This window comes from Anoplopoma fimbria, chromosome 9 (genome assembly GCF_027596085.1).
Source record: "Anoplopoma fimbria isolate UVic2021 breed Golden Eagle Sablefish chromosome 9, Afim_UVic_2022, whole genome shotgun sequence".
NCBI lineage: Eukaryota > Metazoa > Chordata > Actinopteri > Perciformes > Anoplopomatidae > Anoplopoma > Anoplopoma fimbria.
In genome coordinates, this window is record NC_072457.1 from 23,169,198 (window position 1) to 23,191,862 (window position 22,665).

General features: G+C 41.3%; 1 protein-coding gene across 1 annotated transcript in view; it reads left to right on the forward strand.

Moving 5' to 3' along the window:
• The window catches only part of LOC129096245 (alpha-1,6-mannosylglycoprotein 6-beta-N-acetylglucosaminyltransferase B-like), a 108,928-nt gene extending 94,441 nt beyond the window's left edge, over positions 1–14,487 (forward strand). Inside the window, exons 10-17 of the mRNA XM_054604971.1 lie at positions 1,033–1,166; positions 2,672–2,808; positions 6,711–6,869; positions 7,088–7,234; positions 7,800–7,916; positions 11,304–11,378; positions 12,934–13,217; positions 14,215–14,487. Of these exons, the coding sequence (XP_054460946.1) occupies positions 1,033–1,166; positions 2,672–2,808; positions 6,711–6,869; positions 7,088–7,234; positions 7,800–7,916; positions 11,304–11,378; positions 12,934–13,217; positions 14,215–14,413 (1,252 nt within the window). The 3' untranslated portion in view covers positions 14,414–14,487. The remainder of the gene's footprint in view (positions 1–1,032; positions 1,167–2,671; positions 2,809–6,710; positions 6,870–7,087; positions 7,235–7,799; positions 7,917–11,303; positions 11,379–12,933; positions 13,218–14,214) is intronic.
• The last annotated feature ends 8,178 nt before the right edge of the window (positions 14,488–22,665 follow it).

Here is a 22,665-nt window from a genome sequence, read left to right on the forward strand (position 1 = left end):
GGATGTATAGAATATGACAAATTGTCCAGATTCTTTAGCAAAGCCAGTGATACAATAATTTAATAAAACATTATATAAGAAAGTTAGCATCTGAAAATAGAAACCTCCTGAACAACTGCAGGGCCAGTGGTGTGCCAAGAAACAGTAAAGTGACTTCTTTAAATGAAAAAATCTCACTGGACTCAGTTTCACACTAAGCTATGCACACACACACACACACACACACACACACACACACACACACACACACACACACACACACACACACACACACACACAGACACACAGACAGTTATCTGACAGGAAAAAGTCTGAGAGCTGAGAAAGTGGACTCTGCCACCTTTAGCTCCTGTTAATCCCCCTGAGCTAACAGAATGGCCAGATTGAAGATACTCGCTGGTACAGACAAGGGCATCGCGAGCTGTCTGTGCATATGTGTGTCTGCATACTTGTGAAGCTATCTTTGTGAGGACCAATGTGAGTTTAAGAACCCAGAGTGAGGACATTTTAACGTTTTTGCTTTTTTTGAAGTACCCAACTTGGTTTTAGAGTTTAGGGTAGATATAGTTTAGGTTTGGGTTATGTTTTGGGCCAAGCATTTAGTTGTGATGATTAAAGTTAGGGTGAGGGGCAAGGAAATGTATTATGTCACAGAGACAGAAGCCCAAGGGTGTGGTGTGTGTGTGTGTGTGTGTGTGTGTGTGTGTGTGTGTGTGTGTGTGTGTGTGTGTGTGTGTGTGTGTGTGTGTGTGTGTGTGTGTGTGTGTGTGTGTGTGTGTGCCCTGATGCACTGCCTCAATGCTTTAGTGTAAGTGTTTACCTGTAATCCTGGATCAGTGACTAATCACAACTCTAACCTCTCAACCTCAATGTGCTTTTTTTTATCTTGTCATTTTCATGTCAAACCTCCCTCCCTGGAAATAGAATAGGTTATATCACACAGAGACAGATTTATTAACTTAAAAGTGCAAGACAGATTTTATTTTTGTGCCATGCATTCAGTTTGTGCTCGCAATCCGCGTGTCTTCACAGATGTCATATCCGAGTGATTGACACGTTTGGCACGGAGCCAGCTTACAATCATGAGGAGTACGCAACGCTGCACGGCTACCGGACCAACTGGGGCTACTGGAACCTCAACGCCAGGCAGTACATGACCATGTTCCGTAAGAAAGAACCCTCATGAACAAATTGATTTGATTAGTTTTTCATCAGTTTTCTTTCGTCAGTATACTAATGGTTGTGTAACAGAATTTTTTATATTGATTTACACATTTTTTATTAAACTTTCATATCAAATATCATATCTACAATGGCATATAAGGGCTATTTTAGGTAAAACAAATAAATAAATAAGCCGGGAGAAAGAACTCAGAATTTCCAAGATTAAAGTTGTAAATTTACGACAGCCGGCGTCTGAATTTGGTTGTGCCTAAAGTAGTGTTCTCATGGTAAGGATGGTGTCTGAGCGAGGGGAAGGTCCTGAAAGATACATATAGGTGTTTTTTCTCTCATGTTCTTTCTTTGTTCTTTTATAAACATAAATTTACAATAATATAATTAATATATTTTGCAATATATTTGCACAGCAGTAAGGCGACTCACCTTACTGCTGTGTTTAACAGTGGCATTTGTGTTATGATGAGGTTTCTCCAACCTTCCATAGTGCAGCAATATGGTTCCTTGACCCAGAAAATAGTTTTTTCTTGTTAATTTATGACTTCAATTTTGCAAACCAAAGCATTTGTACTTTATACCTTGACAAAACATAAAAGTTAAAACTGTCACCCAACAAACACACACAGAGATCTGTCACCAGTTTTGACAGTGTTTTCACTTTCTCTGACAGGTCTGGCTGCTTGTTCACATTAATTTGGAAAAATGTGTCTAATGCAGCTATTTTCAGCAACACCGCATCTTCAAGCTGTATCTGTTCTTCATCTCGTTCACTTTCCTCTTTCTGATCCATGCTACACAATATGACTGATCTGCTGTTTTCAAAGCCCTCATTGTTGTCTGTTTCCTCACTGGCCCTGATTGAAACACTGACAACTTAACTTTCTTCTGCTCTCCCATTCACTACTCAACAATGTCACGCTCCTTCAGCTATAGTTGGCAATCAACAGCAGGATCATCATAACGTCAATACGTGGCCCAATGTAGACGCCAACGTTTCATACTGTCCTTAGCTATTACGACTGACTCAACCTTTATTAACAGCTAAATACTTGTGAGAGAGCAACAGGAGCCATGATTTATTACTTTTATTCATTTTATGAGAATGCACATGGCAAAAAAATCTAAATTGGCATTAACTGATGCAATAAAAAGCTGTAAAGTCATGAATGTACTTGGTTTTGATAATATAAAGTTAAAGTCAGTACTTTAAAAAACATTTCAGTACACCTTAGTACTGCCAAAACCATCTCAGCCTCACATCAACAGCAGTTGGCTTTATGACAATCACTATAAATAATACTTAGTGGGTCGATAATCACACTTAGCCAGTGAACTGAAGCAAACGAGGATGTTTTGCTCTTTTTCTTTCTTTCTTCACTGTCTCTCTCTATTAACTAAACTTTCTTTCTTTTGTTCTCTCTCTTGCTTTACTACTATCCGGCCTTACCTTACCACTCTCTCTCACACGCACGCACCACACACACACATTCAGCTCACACACCAGACAACTCATTCATGGGCTTCGTTTCGGAGGAGCTGAACGAGACGGAGAAGAGGAGCATCCAGCAGAACAAAGTCAACAACATGGCTGTGGTGTATGGGAAAGAGGCCAGCATGTGGAAGGTACAGGCTACAAATCACTGCTCAATGTTTAACATGTACAAAGTAAAGGGATTTCCTGGAGGGCCACGAAGTAGATATACAGCAAATACACCCACACACTGAACAAACATGTAGGCAACCATGAATTTCATGACTGCATATATAATCATGTTCAAGTACAGTCATGCAAACATTCCGTAAGTTCTCACAAATACACACATACATGGTAAGGGCTCTCTGTTAAATCACAAAAAAAGACAACAGTCTCTTTCAACGTAGAAACACATTCACACACACACACACACACAATACCCCCCACATTATATTACTGTGAAAAATCCAATGACAGCATTTTGCACACCCCCGTTGCTTTGCACCATTACAGCTCAGCTTCATGCGGCTCAATACATACAATTGTACAGCTTTAATTTGCAGGCAATTTTCTTCTCAAAAGATGCCTGCTTGTTCCTCTGCATATTGTAGAGCGGCACAGTTGTGCCTCCATTGTTAACATTATTATAAAGATGTTGTTTTCTGCACTTTCCACTGTGTGACTGTACAATTCCCTGGCTTTCTTTATAGCTTCGGCTTGTGAAAGAGACGAGCACAGAAGCGAGATGGGGGGAGGGGGGTTATAAAAGTACGAGAGCTTAATCTACAAAAGCCTGGTGAAAAGGCAGAACATATACATTAATGACTCACTTTAGTCTGCTCTATCTTTTTTTGTTTTCCCCATTGTTGTATTCTTTATGTAAACACGTGTCTGATTTTATTTTCCTATCTCTTTCTTTCTTTCGTGGGGAATCCGGCCGGATGCTCATTAGCTTCAGGTAAGAACCTGCTACTTTCACCACATATTAGTCATAAGGCCATCTCACAGCCTAGATATATGCAAAACAGCACAAGTTACCCCGAGCTGTTAACATGTCAAGGGATACACACATGCAGTTATACAAACACAATCATTGTCAGGGTTGGATCCAGGGGACTGATTTTTGAGAAGCAAGTGCAGTCGAGATTCACCACAGCATTCACAGGGTTAGCCATTATTCTTCCAGAGTTTTATGTATGACAGTGATTATCTTTTTATCCTCGTTACCTGTCAGAAGGCGGAGGACTTGTCAGGCCAGAAAGTTATTTGAAGGATGTAAGTTTAGTGGTGTAACACAATGATTCAATTTTCTTATAACTGAGAACATTACTTCGAAAATGTGGCAAATGCAGCACTAATGATGTTGGTATTCTCAAGTGGCTTCCACCTTATTCATAGCTATTTTATCAGTATTTTGTGTTTCGCCGGCTACAAATGAGAAGCTTGCTATGGTCCACCTCTGTTTGAAATCAAGGACCGATTGTTCCCTAATTTAACAAGAATATTGTGTGGTCAGTCTGCCACCGCTTTCTTTGTAAACAACATATTTGACATGCAAGAAAGGAAAGCTAGACAGGTGTATTAACAGTAAGAAGAGTGAGGCTCATCAAACAGACCCCTTTACAGCTGACGTCATGATAACGTCACGGTTTCAGTTAGAGGCAAAACAAAGGAAATGCTGGAGGCAAACGCAAATCACGTCAGAGTTGTGGGCTAAAGTTCCACATCCAAAATGCCTCTTGCTGGGTTGTTGGGTGCTAGAATCAAATATTGCATTCATTTGAGATGGTAAACTGTGATCCTAGGCTCTGGGGAGCTACAATATCTGCCAAAAGTTTCAGAGATGGAGAGAAAATGTGGCTAATGGTTTAGTTTAGCCTTCTGCTAACCTCTGCCTTCACGGCTTCTGCACCTCAGAAGGCTAAATCATTCTCGAGGTTGAGAGATTGCCTTCACCTTGGGTAATTTTCTGTAACCAGTGTAGCATGAAAGCTTGTTGGAATTAGCACGATAACTCACAGATGGCTGCCTACTTAAGCTTGCTAGTTCCACCATGCTTTCATGCAACCATGGTTAATGAAAAAGTTTCAAACAAAGTTGTCACTTATCTGGCATGAGCCATGTGTTGCCATGAGCCAGAGTGTGTGGATGAAGCATTAGGTTGTTAAGTTGTACTAATTAATTTGCTGGCTAGTTAGCTAGCTCCCTTGCTAATTCCACCCTGCTTCCATTCAACACCGGTTAATGTTACTAAAAATTTGTCCAACTGTGGTCCTAGTGGAGAGTGAGGGACTGTAGTGTGAGATTAACTCTCTTTAGCCATTATAAAAAAAAACAAGCCAACAAAACTTGCTAGCCAGCATATAATTAACATATTCAGAAAATGATTCTGCCTCCACCTACGTTCCGTCAACAAAAATACCTCATCATGCTTACTAACAGAAAATGGATATAAATGCTTCCTTTTAATCATCACCACCTTTTCGACATGCCGTGCAAATTGAACTCAACGTGTTCATCTTTAAAAATCTAAATTACAAGAAATTAGTTGAGGAATAAAACCAGCACAGCAGAACATACTTATTACTAGTCCTAATCTAATGCAGGTCGAGAGAGTTAGCTTGGACACACACACACACACACACACACACACACACACACACACACACACACACACACACACACACACACACACACACACACAGCTGTGTAGGTTGTGGAATCTGCACTCCGCCACTCCACACCCGTGTTTCTGCTTTTGCTAATTCATGTTGTCTGCTACACTTAGCGCTTGAGCTAATCTCCTAATTGGCTGAGAAAATCCTCACAGAGGAAGCTATCGATCGCTACAACCTCCAATTAAGGCTGCGGGTGGCCACACCAGAGTACAGGGATACAGTAAGCTGCTCAACACCAGAAAGCCGAGTCAATACTCTGGCCCAGGGTTACGCTCCATTCGTATGATTCTTTTTTTTTTTTTTTTTTTTTTTTTTTTAACTGATGCTGGTTAGTTTTTGTTCTCCCAATCATAATGTTCAACCTTGACTTCCTACTCTGTGGAAAATAAGTATAGATAAGTTATGAGTAAGTGCAAGTGATGCCTGTATCGCACCTCTCCCACCCACACAAACCCAAGCACAATCATTTTGCAAAGGAGATACCTATCTGCTGAACGCTTCAGAGCTCTATGACATTTTCTTTTTCAACTTTTTTTTTCTTTCAGTAAATAGCCTGTGAATTTCATAAATGATATTCAGATATTCAGGGACAAGCATGTGCAGGGAAGACTCTCACTAGGTAATAGAATAAGCAGGGCCAAGCCATCCAATGTGTATGCAAGAAAAGAGGGGAGTAGTAGCAGTAGTAGAGAGTTGTTCCGGGATAAGAAAGAAGTGTTTACTATTCACAGCCTGCAGCTGTTAGTTTCTCCTCTTTATCTCTCTCTGAAGTCTATATCCGTAGGACTTGTTTTCTGGTTGGACTGTCGTACAAAAACACACACACACACACTCCGTAGATGGAACAAGGACATCGAAATACAAACAGGCATAAAAAGTTGAGTAAGCCACATCCACACACACACTAAGGACAATGTTTTCTTTATGATTATGTTGGTTGTCAGAGCATTTTGCAGCTTGAAAAGGGGATTTGATCGTTGTTTCAACTCGCAGCGCAGGACTTTTGAATCTTGTAGTATTTGTTCACGTCTGACAGAAACAAAAAAAGGAAAAAGAAAAATGTCAACCTGCTGAGATTCCACAGTTCTGTTGTTTTTTCCAAGTGTGTTCATATGTAAAAGGTGATTTATTTTTTTAAAGTTGCATTCACACGCATGCAGTCTAAGATTTTTAGACAAACATGGAAACACTGTACTGTACAAGCAAGCAGACGGCTCACACAAATATCAGAAACCTTACATAGCACACTGTACTTGGACACACATTCTTTAATAATATACCTCTATCTGCTGTTCTGACACACTCCTTTCCATACACCTTCAACCCTTGACCCACCGCCCTCAATCTCACCAACCCATCTTTTCCCCCTCCTCCTCCAGCAGGGTAAGGAAGGATTCCTGCAGATTCTCCACAGGTACATGGAGGTCCACGGCACAGTGTACTATGAGACCCAGAGACCTCCGGAGGTCCCGGCATTTGTGAAGAACCACGGCCTGTTGCCCCAGCATGAGCTGCAGCAACTGCTGCGCAAGGCCAAGGCAAGAAATCGAAGAAAACATTCCCTACATACTTATATTCTCACTGGTTGTGTCATTCTGAGTGCATACAGACTCTTCATTTGCAGCATCAATTCTGTCTTTTACAGTACTCTCACGTTTATCCAGAAACTGATTAACAACAAATTACAATACTGACCTTAAGACATGTTAAACTATTTATCATAATTACAAAATAACATTCCTGATATTTCTTCTAGCTCTTCATTGGCTTTGGTTTCCCCTACGAAGGCCCCGCCCCTCTGGAAGCGATAGCCAATGGCTGCATCTTCCTGCAGCCCAAGTTCCACCCACCTCACAGCTCTCTCAATCATGAGTTTTTCAGAGGCAAGCCAACTTCTAGAGAGGTAAGCTCATTATGACCATTACTCCCCCACCATTAGTCACATTTTGGCCACTGCTGTTTTCATTACCAGCCAAGATGCCAAGTAACTTTATTCATCAATAGATTTTTTAAAAGAACTGGCACAAACCATAGAAGCAGACAGCACATGTTAGCGCCTGTTGAGAGGCCGGAACATGGCGTTCCCGGTACAACTCGATCTATGTTGCTATTAATTAAAATGAACACAACTTTGGAGGAATTCTTGCAATATTTTTTTCTGGCCCATTGCATTCTTTATTGCCCTGAAAATAATATCTTCATAAAAGCTACAAATATTTGACATGCCAACTTACTTTGCTTTTAGTGTATCAATAAGATATTTTTATTTGTACAATAAGACTGGCATTTTATATGAAGAAATATCCAAAATAAAAAGCTTTTTTAATTAATGACAGCATCATCAGTACTGTTAGGAAAAGTTATGAATAAGCACGATAGTCCAACTCCCCACAATGACCCTTTTAAGACACCTGATTGTTTTTTCGACACAGAGCTCTTACTGTAGGTCCTGCATGTTTGTTCTGTAGGTGTCCTCCCAGCACCCTTATGCAGAGCAGTACATCGGCAGACCTCACGTCATGACGGTGGACTACAACAACTCCCTGGAATTCGACTCTGCCATCAGGGAAATCATGAGGACCAAGGTACTTTTAACCCGCTGTTCTCTGTAACGATAGAAAATGAGACGTGTACGTTGTATGGCGGGGCTTTCAACTCACTCTGATGTCAGAGAAGCTGTCAGACAATGAGTTTAAATTGAAACTGAAAAGCATTTTCTATCCATTCAGCTTCTCCTGAAGTCAAATCAGTCATCTGCATCATAGATGTTCTGCACGGACACCTCATGAAATCCTCCTGGTTGATTTGAATATGAATGCTGGGGGGCTGGGATTGCAATCAGTTCTCTGATGTGAATCAGTTCGTCATGAAACAAGAAGATAAACTATAAAAAAAGAATACAATTTCACTCCATCAGATAATAAACCATTCTATTCTTTTACTCAGTGAGGTTAGATTTGTAGATGTCCTTGTTCTGTTTTCTAGTTATTTGTTTGCCTTTACCATCAGGGAGCGGTGATGAAGTTAAAGTAAAGTACTGGACCGCGTTTTCAAACTTTGACAAACTGTACTGTAGCTTTGCCACAGTGGCGCTTTCCAAACTATGTCGGTGTGTAGGTAGCAGTCTAATACTGCACAGTGCTGAACTCGTCCACACAGGATATGTGGGCTGAAAGAGAATATGAGGATGGTAGGAACTGCCAAGTGTGGGAGAGAGGTTAATTAAGGAGTCAACCAGGGAGATTAAATCTTTCTGAAAAGCACGACAAAGGGGGAGAAAATGGGAAAAGAATAGAGAGAGAGAGAGAGAGATGAGCTTACTGACAGAAAAACACAGAGATTGAGAGGGAGACTGATACCCAGATAGACAAAACGTCTGAATGGTCTCGAAAGCTTTCTGCTCTCATAAAATTGAAGGACACACTCAGTATGAACCTGTCATATTTCAAACTAAGTATGTTTAGAAAAGTTAAGATTTCAGGTGCATCAAGAGCATGAAATCACCACTTTGAATGAGGGATCAAGCAGTGGATCACTATTCTACACATGGCTTTTAATGTTGAGAGAAAGCATAGTCTCAGGCAGTGTGTCCGTGCATGGATACTGCAGAAAAGTACCTTGTGTCATTACAAACACAAAAGTTAAAGGAGATATGGCTTTAAATAATATGGCTTTGGCATTCTTTGTTTCCATTTCAGCCATCTAGCTAATTATTTTCTCATTTATTTTCTCATGACTCATCATGTGATGAGTCATGTGCGAGAGTGATTGAGTAGTGAGTGAGTGTGCATCTCTGTGTCTGTCCAAGGCTAATCTGGAATTCTTCTGCAGCAAACTGCTTAGTATTTTGGACGGCCAGTTATAGCTGCATGCTCAAAAACTTTTCGAGGTCTTGAGAAACTGTTATTCTGTGCACCTTTCTGATTTTAGACATTTGCATAACTTAACATGAGAGCATATCTGTTGAGTGTGACGTGCGAGTGAGGAACATGTCTGATACACTAGTGGTCTAGACGGGGGGGTCGGTTGTTGCAGACACACATGGCAAATATCTGCTGCTACTACTACTGAATGCACTTTTCTAGTTTCATATTGTATTTCAAAAAATACAAACAAAGCATCAATTTCAAGCATCAATTTCAACTGCATGGAGGACACTGAGGGATCATGAGCAGTTCGAAGACATCTGTCTGCATTATCTTTTAAATGCTCCGTACTAGTTTGTGCCTTGAGCAGATTTGAGGAGGTGTGCATGGAGATTAGAGGAAAGGTAATGTGTGCATGCATCTGTGATGTCAGACAAGCTACAGCTCAGCAGCCCTGGCTGACTGCTCCGACTCCATCTGCACTGTCAGACCACTGAGAGAGAGCTGATGGACCCCTTCACCCTTCACTGGAGGCACGGCGCCCCAGCAAACACACACACACAAACAGTCAGATAGTATTATTCTCCTTGCATTTATATCCGCATTTGGAGAGACACTGAAGTTGCACAGATCAGGCTTATCAGCACACAGAGCCTTACCCACACATTACAGCCATTGACTTCAAGACGCACACTCAAGCAGTCACGCTGTGTGTGTGTGGCAGAGGCTCATGTTCAGTCAGGCAGTACAAAGCAATCTCTGGCTCGCTGACAAGTCCTCATGTTCCAATAAATCCTTTCTTCATCTCATTCATTGTGTGTGTTTTTTTCTTTCTCTCTAGTTCGTGGTTTCATTATTCCCTTTCCTTCATCCGTTCCTCCTTTCCGACCTTCAGTCTTTTTTATCCTCCATCGCTCCGGCGAGTTGTTTGTGATGGAAGACCTTTGCATGTCTTTGGCCAAATTATGGTTCAATATTCTATGCTGTAGTTGATTCAATTGAGTTTAGACTTAATAGAAGGTGAAAACGACATGTTAAGAGTTTGGTAAATAAAAGGTGTTGTTGTTTTTTTTTTTTGCAAACTGCGACTTCTTTGGTCTGTGCAAAATATTTGTGATTTGTACTATTGTAAAATTCTTCCGACCCTGTAGATGAGAACATGCTCCATGTCACCTTGCCTGGTTAAGGAAATTACGACAGAAAGAAAAGAAGGATGTCTGTTACAGTAAATTTTTGTCCCCCCCCGTGCACGTGTTTACTTTCTGCTCCGGCTGACAAAGTAAATTAACACGGGGCTTTGATCAGATTTGCAGTGTGAGTAACTTTTTAAAATTGCATCATCCCTGCATACTTTTTTTCACAGTGGTTTCACTTGAAATGGGCCAAGTCTGATTTCACACATGGTTGAACATCAGACTGCTTAGATTTCAGATTGGAAATGCAATTTGGTGAGTCGTGTATCATTTACAGAGGCATAAAGACAAGCCGCTTCCATCTCTGCTGTTAGCGTTTAAACGTGGAGAAAAGTCTTTCTGTTTGTTACACTTTTGTAAAAACTTCCTTCAAGTCAATCATGGAGATTTGATTGACATATTTCATGGAGTGCGGCCGATTTCCAATTAAGATATGAACAATATAAAGTACTTTTATAACATCAGCTAATTCAATTATTAATAATCCAAGCACTGCAGTTGGAACTATTTTTGCATTCGTCCAGCATGTGTTGGTTTGTTAGCTTGAACTGGTATTAGCGAAAACCGTAAAAATAATATATATTTTTATTTATATATATATATTTTTATATTTATATTTATATTTTTTATGTAAAGCTAATCCCTAATTAGGACAATCAAAAATGTTATTTTAGTTATACATCCAACACATCACAGCAGGGGATGATCTATTGGTATGCAAATGAGGCCTAATGAGTTTCCAAGCAGGCATCGCAGAAATCTGACAATAGAAACATTCACCCGTTGAGATGAACAAAGAGGAGCGACAATTTATTGCAATTAGTGTGTACAATGAATTGATAGCAACATCATGTACATTGCAAAATATGTAAATATGAATGGGGTGTGGACTGTGCTTCTTTGTCATTTTCAGGTTGAGCCATATCTGCCTTATGAGTACACCTGTGAGGGGATGCTGGAGAGAGTACATGCCTACATACAGAACCAGGTGAGGTTCAGTCCACGTAGAGACAGATGTACACAGAGCGCTGAAAGAACACACACACACATGCAGTGATTCTCTCTTTTACCCACTAGTCGTCCCTCCCTTTCATACATACACTCTTCTCAGCAGCTCTCAAACTCCCCACTCTGCTCAATATTTCATTATTTCACTGTGTGCATTCAACACCCAGAACATTGTGTATGTCTGCTCGTGCGTGTGTGCGTGTGTGTGTGTGTGTGTGTGTGTCATTATCTCTGTACTTCACGTATGTAGGCTTATGATTAATCTACATGCTAACTCTCATTACAAACCACATATCTGCCCTCCAGCTCTAAAGCAGAAGGTCTCCTGACACTAATGAGGAGGGATGAGTAAGGAGAAAGAGCAGAAGTGTGGGCATTAGGATGATGGAGGACTGGGAGGAAAGAACGATTTCTTTTTTTTTTTTATATTCCCACCCTCAGACAAACTGTAGTTTGGATACAGAAAACCGCTAATGCAGCATTAATACTGTCGGAAGGGAAACAGGAGACTCTGATTTATCAATATTAGACATGAAGACCAGTTCTCACAATTGGTAATCCCTTCTACTAATGCACACATGCAGCAGTAATAATGAGACACTAGCATACTGTAGCAGCGGCACAAAGCGAGAGGGCAGTTGGGGATCTCTTAAACTCACATTCACTGCCTTATTCATAGATTTAAATTGTCGTGTGATCATGGCAACCATGGAAACCAATGCAAGGAAAACAATGCAGTGATTTGACATATTAATTACCAAAAGTTGTCTTGGAGTAACATCAGCTTAGATCCTTGATCACCCGGTCTTGGCCAAAAAAACTTTTTATGATATGAGTTATATAATAACTTAATATATTTATTATGTGTTATTTACCAAACCTGCTCTATTTTGTTTCCAGTAGGTAGGAACAGAATCTTGCAGCTCTGATACAGGCTAATAATAGTATTGGATATAGCCAGCAGCTGTGGCGGTGGAGTAGCGTCCTCTGACCAATCCATCCAAAATACAAAACATCGATATCAGAAACCTGTCGCTGTCTGAAAATATGTAAATTTGTTAACTTGCTGTGATGGCTCCTCATGTTCATACTGGCTGCAAAGATGTGCCTTCCTAAAGAGATTTCAATGTTAGTGATGAGGAACAAAATCCATCGTCCTCGCTCTATGCAGAAACACATTCAAAAGTTTAGCTATAGCTAATATAATGTTTCACAAAAGTCAGTCCAATTAAGTGGAAATATTTTAATGTTTGTCTTTTTAATTATTAAAATTCCTGCTCTTTGGTTTCCCTTAGACAGTGTTGCCTTGCTGATCAATGGCAGATGAAGGATCCCCACTTGATTTGGCGCACTCAGAGCGCTGAAGCCTTTCATTAGCTTCATATTAACTTTGGAATGCAGCTATGCACAAAAGAAAAGTTTCAATGTGAACCAAACCTTTTAATATTCTTTCCACTGAGCTGTCTCACCATTTTGCCTATTAACAAAATTAAAGACTCGCACAAATGAAGGTTACTATATCTTTCCCCCTCCAGGACTTCTGTGCCCTAGAGCCTCCCTTCATTCCAGCCAACCTCTCCAGACAGGGTCCTTCTGGAAGCAGCAGGATTACAGGACCTTTGTTTGTGGCCCTGCCCAATTCCACCGCCGTTGGCTGGGCGTCCAATGTGACGGCGCCCCCCGCCTGGCCTCCTCTCAGCTCCCTCAGGCTGCTCGTATCTCAAGAGGGCCAGTCCTGTGTGGAGGCTTGCCATTCGGATGGTTTCATCTGTGAGCCCGCTCACTTCCGCTTCATCAACAACAAGGAAGCCCTTCGCGGGTAAGTCAGCCTTAAGTCCATCTGAGTTACACGGACCCCACATGGGCGAAAGCTGCATACGTACACACTTTTGTATATAGTAACAAGTCCTCAGTTGCAGTCTTTGGACTCCTGTCGTGCCCACAAAATGAAATTGATGTCGCATCACAACTTTTCTCGATATACTGGTGTACTTTTCCTGAAGAAGATCATCCGTCATTAAAAAACTGTCAATCATGTCTAGAATATAAAGAGGAATTGGAAACAAACAAGAAATTTCTGATATTTTTTTCGTCTTTCAGAACAATAATCTCTCCTTAAAGAAAACCAAGGCTCTGTATTTAAAAAGGCTCCTGGTGGTTACAATTCATCCACACAAAGTTAAAGCATCTAAGCCTGTATTTCTGCTTTGCCCGTTTTTTATATTAGTTGACACTGAGAACAGGTGAGGCTGAATCTCACCAGGTATTTATTTAGTCTACTGTACCAGCTCCAGGCAGCTGAACCAGAAACTTAAGTTTCCAGAGCTCTGAGAGTGAAAGCCTGCTGGTGTTTGAGTCTCTCCTCCAAAACATCCCGCCACTGACTGCTTTCAGCTCCTTATTCTTTGCTCTTTTCATCCTCCAAGAGTCTTTTGTGTTTACTTCTCGGTCTCGGTTTATAGTGCCGCTCTCCTTTTGTTTCTCTTCTGTTACTCCTCCTCAAAGCTCGGGTCTGTTCTCTGACGAAAGTTATCTTCTTCACACTGACACCTCATACCTGCCTCGCCGTTTCATCCAACTTCCTTGTCACTTTTTCACTAAATTTCGTCGTTCTCTTTTTAAATTTGCATCTGAAGTGTGATGAAAGTGAAGAAATTTATCTTGTTTCCTGTTTCTCCTTCCATGTATTTCCTGTTACCTGTCTCAAATAAAAAATTACTTTTTTTCTTCGGCAGAACATTTTCTCTGTCATTAAATCCGGTGAGCTGTTATTTTATGATGTATTCAGACCTCTGCTCATTTGTCTCCCCCCCCAGGTTGGAGGTGCAGTGCGAGGTGGTGGACTCCGAGATCAACCACATCCTCCCAGCCTTCTCGGTGGTGCGGCGGGAGTGCGGCCTCCAGCGGGAACCGCTCCTCTTCAGCTGTGCAGGATACTCCCCCAAATACAGACGCCTTTGCCCGTGCAGGGACTTCCGCCGGGGCCAGGTGGCGCTGTGCAGAGACTGTCTATAATGACGGTACAGGTGAAGGACAGACACAAAAGAATTAGACACCGATTGGCGGGATGGTCGAGGGACACTGGAAGGGACACTGGAAGGCACCCGCAGGCCGGTACAAGTGTAGGGCTGTGACAAACAGCCGAAAAAACAGTAAATGTAGGATAATGAGGAACAGGCATGCATGGATTAGAAGAGCTAAAAGCAGGATGTAATAGCTGCCAGGTCATAAGTGTGGACTCTGGTTGACTTTGGTTGTTATAACAGCTGTGTACTGTAACTTGCTGGAGTTAACAGAGTTAACAGCGCTCCAATGATAGCAGGTGTCACTACAACCAGAGGAAGAGGCTGGGTTACTAATGCCAACAAGAGTTACTACAAGAAGTTTACTGGCGATATGATACACATTATTTCATCTTTTGAAGCTGCGTCTCACCAAAAGTTAGGTGTTTAAGTTGGAAGATATGCACTTAAAGAGGCGTGTGAAACTGCAGAGAAACTCAATATTGGGATAAAGTGTCATTCCATGACAGAGTCTTCAAATAAGTTGGCTTGGAGAAGGCAACCTCGGGTCAATATCCAATCTCCTCTCTGCACTTGGACAAAGGATGATGGACAACCAGGTTATCTCCCTCGCTTTTACTCTCGTCCTCCAATGATGGACAGAGTAATTTATCAGACTGAACCAAAAGTCTGAGGCAGCATCGGTCAATGCAATCATCTCTTGTCGCAAAAAGGAAAGGAGGAGGAGGACAGAGGACAAAAATAATGGGTGCAAGATTATTTTTCAATAAATAAGCCTTTAGAGCTCTCAACTGGATTTTTAAAGAGTCCTCCAGGCTTTATTATGGAGAAAACAAAATCAGAAAATAAAAAAAATCTGAACAGATCAAAGTGTTGAGGTGGCTTTTATGTTGTGTCTGGTTTTCACTCGGGGACTTCCTTTCTTGTGTTTCTTCTGTTCTTGCTCCTACGCCCATCTGTTACAATCCTCCCACCATTCACATTCATCTGCATTTCCATCAATCTAACTGGAGGGAGAAACGTTTGATTTTTTTCACATGAAGGCGACAGCCAGCACAGGTCGAAGCAGCGATAAGAAACGAGGGATGAAGTGACAGAGATGGGGGGCGAGAAATCAGGTTTCCGATTAACGTCCGGTATTTTCCTGATAGGCATCAATATGCCTTTACTCTAACTACATTTTTTATACTCTGGAGGCTGTCCAGCGGCATTCTGGGAAACGTAGTGAATTACTCGTAAAGCTTTTAAAAGCAGGTGTAGAGAAACTGTTGGCACCAAGAGCACAACTAAAAAAGAATGAATATTTTCTCATTATTCCAGATGACAAACACCTGGTAGCATCTCGGTCTTCTTAGCTGTGATCCTTCCACACCATATTTTCGGACAGACCAGACTTTCCCAAACACATTCACTGGGGCTGCAGTGACCAGACGTCCTTTGTCCAGGTCACTCGTAATTAATGGCTTTATGTCTAGGTGTCCCAAATCTTTGACATCTCTGTCCTCCTTTTCACCACATGTTCCAAAAAAACATGAATGCTGTATTCTAGCCTGTGCAAGGAGATACCAGTTTTATTGCAAATGGTTTGTTTACACCAAATGCAAAGCAAACTTTTATTCAGTGAAAACTTTGTTGGCTATTTATCTCTGCCGTGAGAATAATGCTCCCACTCGAGTGAGTGAGTGTGCACATCTGTGTCCATCCACGGCTAATCTCGCATTCTGCTGCAGCAAACTGTCAAATAGTATGGGTGGCTAGTTATGGATGCATTCTCAAGGACCTCTTGTGGTTGCGGGGACTCACACTTTCTCAAAATACAATGTATTATTAAACTGCCATTGACATCCTGATGTTTCCTCACTCACTACTCTTAACTGGCTGCTAATGATAATACGGCTCACTGCGTTGCCGACCCAAAGCCGCTGCTTTGAGGCCAGAGGCACAGTTATTCAGTGCAGTATATCTGCATTTGTTCATTTGAGCCGGATCAGATTAACCACAACAGTGATGAAGGCCATCTGTATAATCAATACACAGCTCTTTGATTAACTATTAACTATATGTGTGTGTGTTTTAGTTAGAGAAACAGAGCCGCTCTTGGTCTCGATTCCAGTGAATAAAGAATTAAATGAATAATAAATCACAAATGGGAATGCCAAAGTAGATTCATCAAATCCTCATTGACCTGCACTAGCACGGGGAAAAAAAATGTCACCCCATTCACCAGCACACTGTAATTTTCAGAACACCAGAGGCAATTCAAATCGCTGTGAATACTTTTCATCTCCGTAATTCATCCATCTTCTTGAGTGAGATATTTACAATGATCATAAAAAAGCACTTAGGCCCTATGCAGAAAAATCGCTTCTTTCTCTCCATGAACCCTGCAGCCAATAGAAGGGTCCAATATCAAATCAACGAGCACAATGTGTGATGATGTCACATCATAATTCATTCGTTCATATGAATTAAAAGCGGAGCACATGTTGCATTAGTTATACATTTTGGGGGAAACACATTACCGTTTATTCCTCTCTCTTCTACGTATGGAAAATGAAGTGTGGTGAATTAACAGATTCACATTGTCAATCACATAAAAACGTTTGCATTTAGTAAGACACAGCGCTTGAACACAGGCCTGCACTGAAGAAGTGAAATGCTTTCTGGGTGTCTCTCTGACCGGCACGCCTTAACTTTTAAGTGCACCAAATGAGTCTCACGCTACTTCCTGCTTTACAATGGAATTAAATTACTGATGCAATTGAGCTAAATATGATTGCAATCCACAGAAGACCAGGTTTATGGTCTCAGGTCTCAATTGTCTTCTGGTATCGTCTGTGTCGGTCTATCTGCTCTCAAGGTGACTTTCAAACTTTATACATGGTTGCAGAGGAACCACATGGGAAATTTTTCCAACAGCTGCCCATTTCCTGTTTTTGTCCCCCATCACAAAACCTTTTGACTTTCTTCCGAAGGACAGAGACTTTGTGTGGTGTGTGTGTGTGTGTGTGTGTATGTGTGTATGTGTGTGTGTGTGTGTGTGTGCCGTTTGGGAAGATACGCCGCACAGCTTGAGCTTAACAGTTCCCAAAATGCCTTCGGGCTACAATTCATTTTGAGTGAATGCTCCATGCAGACAGAAATATACAAATCAAAGCAGTAAAGCAAAAGAAATAAATAGCGCCAGACAACGTGTCATAAGTGGATTTAAATGTCAATGCTACATGCTTTATTAGTCCATATGTTCTCTGTCTTTGATTCAAAATGACAAAAATAATAAATATTCTGCTTCTTTGAGGACAGTTATTATTGTGCCGTCAAGACTTCATCATGGTAATATCTACCGCTCGAAAAGGTCCACAGTGGGAAACAGTTCCACAGAAAATAGCTGATCACTGAGGGAGACGCCTAATCAAGCCTCCTTCATTGAAAACAGCTCATCTGCCTCCTGTTTAAAGGAGCGTCCATGCGTGATGAAGACTCTCATTAAACAATTACTCTGAGGAGTGCACATGAAAATGACAGAGATGATTCAAAATCAATATATCTGATTTTACAATTTGGTTTTAGTGGAGATTGGTTGGCAGGAAAGAGCAGCAGAGGCTAACACTGAGGGAACTCACCTGTAGATTTGTAGAACGAGATATTAACACCAAGGGTTTAATTAATTGGCAACGTTTTTGATCATTATTCTGCTCCGTAGTTATTCTTGTCACTAATAAAGCCCAGACCAGTCATGCTGTATTGAAGAAGACTAGAAACTAGAGATTGAGACCATAAACTCATGTTTACTGTGTTTACCGAGGTAATAATTTAAGTGAGAAGTAGAGTCATTTTCTCATAGAGATCTATACAATCACACTTCTTTAATCAACCAGAGAAGTCGCCCCCTAATGGCCAGTAGAAAGATTGAAAAGTTCCGCATTCACTTTTCCGACCACAGAGGTTGTCGTCTGGGCTCAAATCACTTTTAGTACCAGGTCCTGTGCTCTATATGGTTTTTAAATACAGAGAGTGCTCCCTCAGTGGAGGTGGGATACTCAGCTAATCGCTGAAGAAAGCGGCGTGAAACTGCTGCGACATCTTCTTCATCCGCTCCCTGAATCCGTTCATCAGCAACCAAGCACAGGAACGTCTGCACTCTGTCAATTGGTCTGCAGTGTTGTAACTCCATCTTTCCAAATCGACTCAGCTTGCTTGGAGCCTCCACCGAGATGGTACCGAAAAACAATAAAGAGCAAGTTGAGTTGCGCCGTGCCATAGCATGCCATCTTGATTTTGAATTGGATTATTATTACTGATGCATTCATGTGAAATCAGTTTTTAGTGTTGCTGGTGGGGCGAAAATATGGTTAGTTTTATGTAAAGCAGTTAATCCTGAAAACCATTTGAAGTGAAGCATTCGAAATAAAGTAGTATAACGTAGTCAAAAAAAAGGAAATACCCAAGCAAAGTACGACTACCTAAAAATTATACATAAGTACAGAACTGAACAAAATATACTGATTATATTCTGATCTCTCTGTCTAAACCCACGTGTGTGTCTTTGTCTCACTGTTTTCAGTGTTTCCAGGCTGCGTGGGCGACTGTGTCTACAAAGCAGCATTAATTAGCTTATTATCAGTCCTTTTTGGTCCGTCCGCTGTTAAGGAACTTGAATCTAAGCATATTATGTATTCTGTTTAAACAATAATTAATCAGGAGAGGAACAGATTAGTGTACACAGCTGAATAATTACTGAGCCAATGCAGATGATAAAGTACCCCTCACAGGAAACTTGTTTGTCAGAACCTGCCGTTTCCTCGGCTGAAGACTGACAAACGCGTGAACGTGTAGACACGGCGGCCTGCACACGTGGACGCACACAATCTTGTGTTAGTGTTTATTTTTCTATGGGCTCTCAGTGGTCCAATTTGCCTGCAAAAACCTTTGACTCTACAGTTTTTGTCGATGCACACTTGATTTGTTTGTACATTGTTGCTGCTACTTGCATGCATTGCTCTAATTACCATACTTCCACTTGTCTTTACCTCAGTACCCTTGGTTCAGCCTCAAAGTATTCAACAATATGAGTGCTTGTGCGTACATTTGTGTGTGTTTTCATTTTATAAGTGCATGCATAATCACACATGTCCCCGCTGTGTCGAAGTCTAGAATTAAGTGGAAGCTTTTTCGGTGAATGTGCGTGTTCCTAAGTGCGAGCTAAACCTACAGATGTGAAGACAAACACTCGTCTCTTTGTGCTGCTTCCTCACGTTTCCTGGCAAAGCTCTTTAATGAAGCCGACTTCCTTTTGAAGTGGAAGAGGTGGAGGAGGAGTAGGATGCATCCAGAGCCTTCAGTCGTGTGGTCAGATCTCCGCTGGGCTTTTCACATCAAGGTGGAGTTGGAGCCCATTTCCTGTTTGCCTCTGATGTGTTGCTTTCTCAGTCTCTCTCTCTCTCTCTGTCTCTGGAAAACAACCTCCCCCAATGTGCCAGTACTGAAGATTAGCATGGTTCAAACTCAGGAGACCATAGTGAAAGTGTGTGTGTGTGTGTGAGTGTGTGTGTGTGTTATATAATAGCATAATATCAAGTGAGAACAAAAGGAAGAACTAAATGTGTAACATAACCCCTGCATGAATCTCCAACACTTTAAGATGGAGATGGTGATTCATCTATGTTTAGTAGTAAAATACATCAAGACCCACCGGGGAAATGGGAGATAGAGAGGGAGAAAAAAAGAAAAGCGAAGAGAGTAAAGGAGGCAGCGAAAGATGAAGGAAGAAGGAAAATAAAGGACGGAGAAGGAGATGAGGTACGAGGCAATTAGAAGAGGGAAGTAGGGTGGGTGACAAAAGTAAAGAAGATGTAAAAGGAGAAGAGGGAACGAGGGAAGAGGGAGAGAGGAGAGGTGGAGAAGGGAGCCACAAGAGGTCGGCGGCATCCTCGTCAATAATGCATAGGTAATTGCCAGACTCCTCTTGAGTGCCGATGTGAGCCTGAATAAATAAAGTTGTGTGTAAATAAAAGAGGCGCAAATCAATGAGCGATGCCCCAGGTGCCCCCCCCTCCCCCCTTCCTCCAACCCCTCTCGCTCTTTTTCCTTATTTAATTCCTTCAGTATTAAATGAGAAGCCAGGCTGTGTGTGGCTCAAAGCCGTGTGTAACAATAACCTGTGCAGATAACACCTTAGGAGCAGTGTGTGGTTGTTGTTGTGTGTGTGTGTGTGTGTGTGTGTGTGTGTGTGTGTGTGTGTGTGTGTGTGTGTGTGTGTGTGTGTGTGTGTGTGTGTGTGTGTGTGTGTGTGTGTGTGTGTGTGTGTGTGTGTGTGTGTGTGTGTGTGCGTTTATTTGCATGCTTTTCTTCCTTCTTTGTTCTCTTGCCCACCCGCTCCACAGTTATCTCCTCTCTAACCACGTTCCCTCCTCACCTATGCTCCTCTTTGCTTCTTTCATGGCTGGCGAAGTTTGGCCGGCTAAAACTGAAAGTACTAAAGTGGTAAATGAAATGCAGGCTCAAGCACAAACAATTTAAGTTTTATTCCACTTTTTTGAGTTTTCGTTCAAATATTCCTTTAAAGCCATGATGTGCCAAATTAAAACACAGAAGTCGGTACAAACATAATTATCACATAACATGTCATGCTACTCGAGGCGTTTTACACAACTTCAGAAACCACAGCTGTGACCATGTAGCTATTACATTTTGCATTACATCAACGTTTTTTGGGAAGAATGTGCCTTTTCTGTTTCATAATAATGTGTTCTTGGGTTTCGAGAACTTTAAAATAACCAACATGACATCCTTAATAAATATAGAACTTTTAATTTTGTATCTTCTATTGGTCACATGCTGGTCAAGTCAACTGGAAATCCAAAGCAAGACATTTCTGCCATCAGTGTTTGGTAGAAATGAAACAGGAAACAATCACTTTGGTTCCCACTTGTTTCCAGGGCCCAAAGAGATTCAATGTCAAAGTTACATACACTGCTTTTGTCAACATCATATTAGTGACCACATTTCAGTGTGTTGTTAAGACCGGCTACGTATTGAAACATAGTCGCACACTTCCACTGAAGAGAAGGAGCAACAGTTCAAAAGCAACAAAAAGCTTTTACTTGTACAAGCTGCCTTGTTGTTTCTAATGCCTCATAGTAGCAATTTGTCCCAACACGAAATGAGAAAAAGGGATGAGAATCCTTTACAAATTGTCTCTTCTTTTGTCTAGTTTTAAAGCAAGAGAACAATTGCTTGTAACCAAGAAAAAAAAGACATAAACAGAGAGGAAGGATGATGAAAGATTGCGAAAGAGCCTGTAGAGGGGCCGGCCCCGAGCTTCCCTCTGCCCACTGAGGGTGCTCAGCAGGAGGGCCAAGGAGATGAAGAGGCCCCTTTGAAAAAGGACGGGAGTGAGAGCGTCTTTTAACATTCGTCCAAGGCTTCCTGTCTGATGTCTGAATCAACCTTGAACGCCTGACACTTCACACGCTGACCACATCACATAACAAGGAAGCCAACAAGCCAGACACCTACAGCGAGCCATCGTGTGAGAAATAGAGAAGGGAAGAGTGACCCAAATGTTCCCCCGTAAACAAAGACCACATGTTGAGTTGTGCTGATTAAATTGTAATAATTTAGCATTTAATTTATAGTCCTTGCCTGAGTTCAGTTTCATCTTGGAGTTTAAATCAAGGTACATTTTCTTTTCTTTAACACACGCTGTTTTCTAAGAGATAACCCATTTCAGATATAAGATTCCTCCGTCGTCTGTCTATGTTGCCTCTCTTTAAGTTTTTTAAAATGCATAAAGCAAATACGGTCTACAGGCAACGACACACCGCATTAATGAGGACAACAGAAACAAAATTGGAACTCTGTGTTAGCAGGGAACATTTGCCTCGTTTTGTATCTTGTTAATGGCAGCTCTGTCCACTTAAGCGTAAGAACTTTTGTCTATTTCATCCTAAAACTGCCTGCTGTAATAGCACGCTAAGCACCATGGCGCTCTGAGTCACATTTCACTGGCAATGGAGATTGGCTTTTACTGTTGTTTTTTTTGGTACAGAGTTTGTCAATGTGTTTTTCACTGCCCTGAAGATTTCAGTCGATACATATTAAAGGCCCTGCAAATCAAAAATATATATCTACACAGGTGATTTTAATTTCCTTGGTTGATTAAACCTCTCAGAGAGAGCTGAGGTGCACCCACCCGAGTGTTTTCACTTAATGTGCCTGATTGCACCTCTCATTAGGACTATG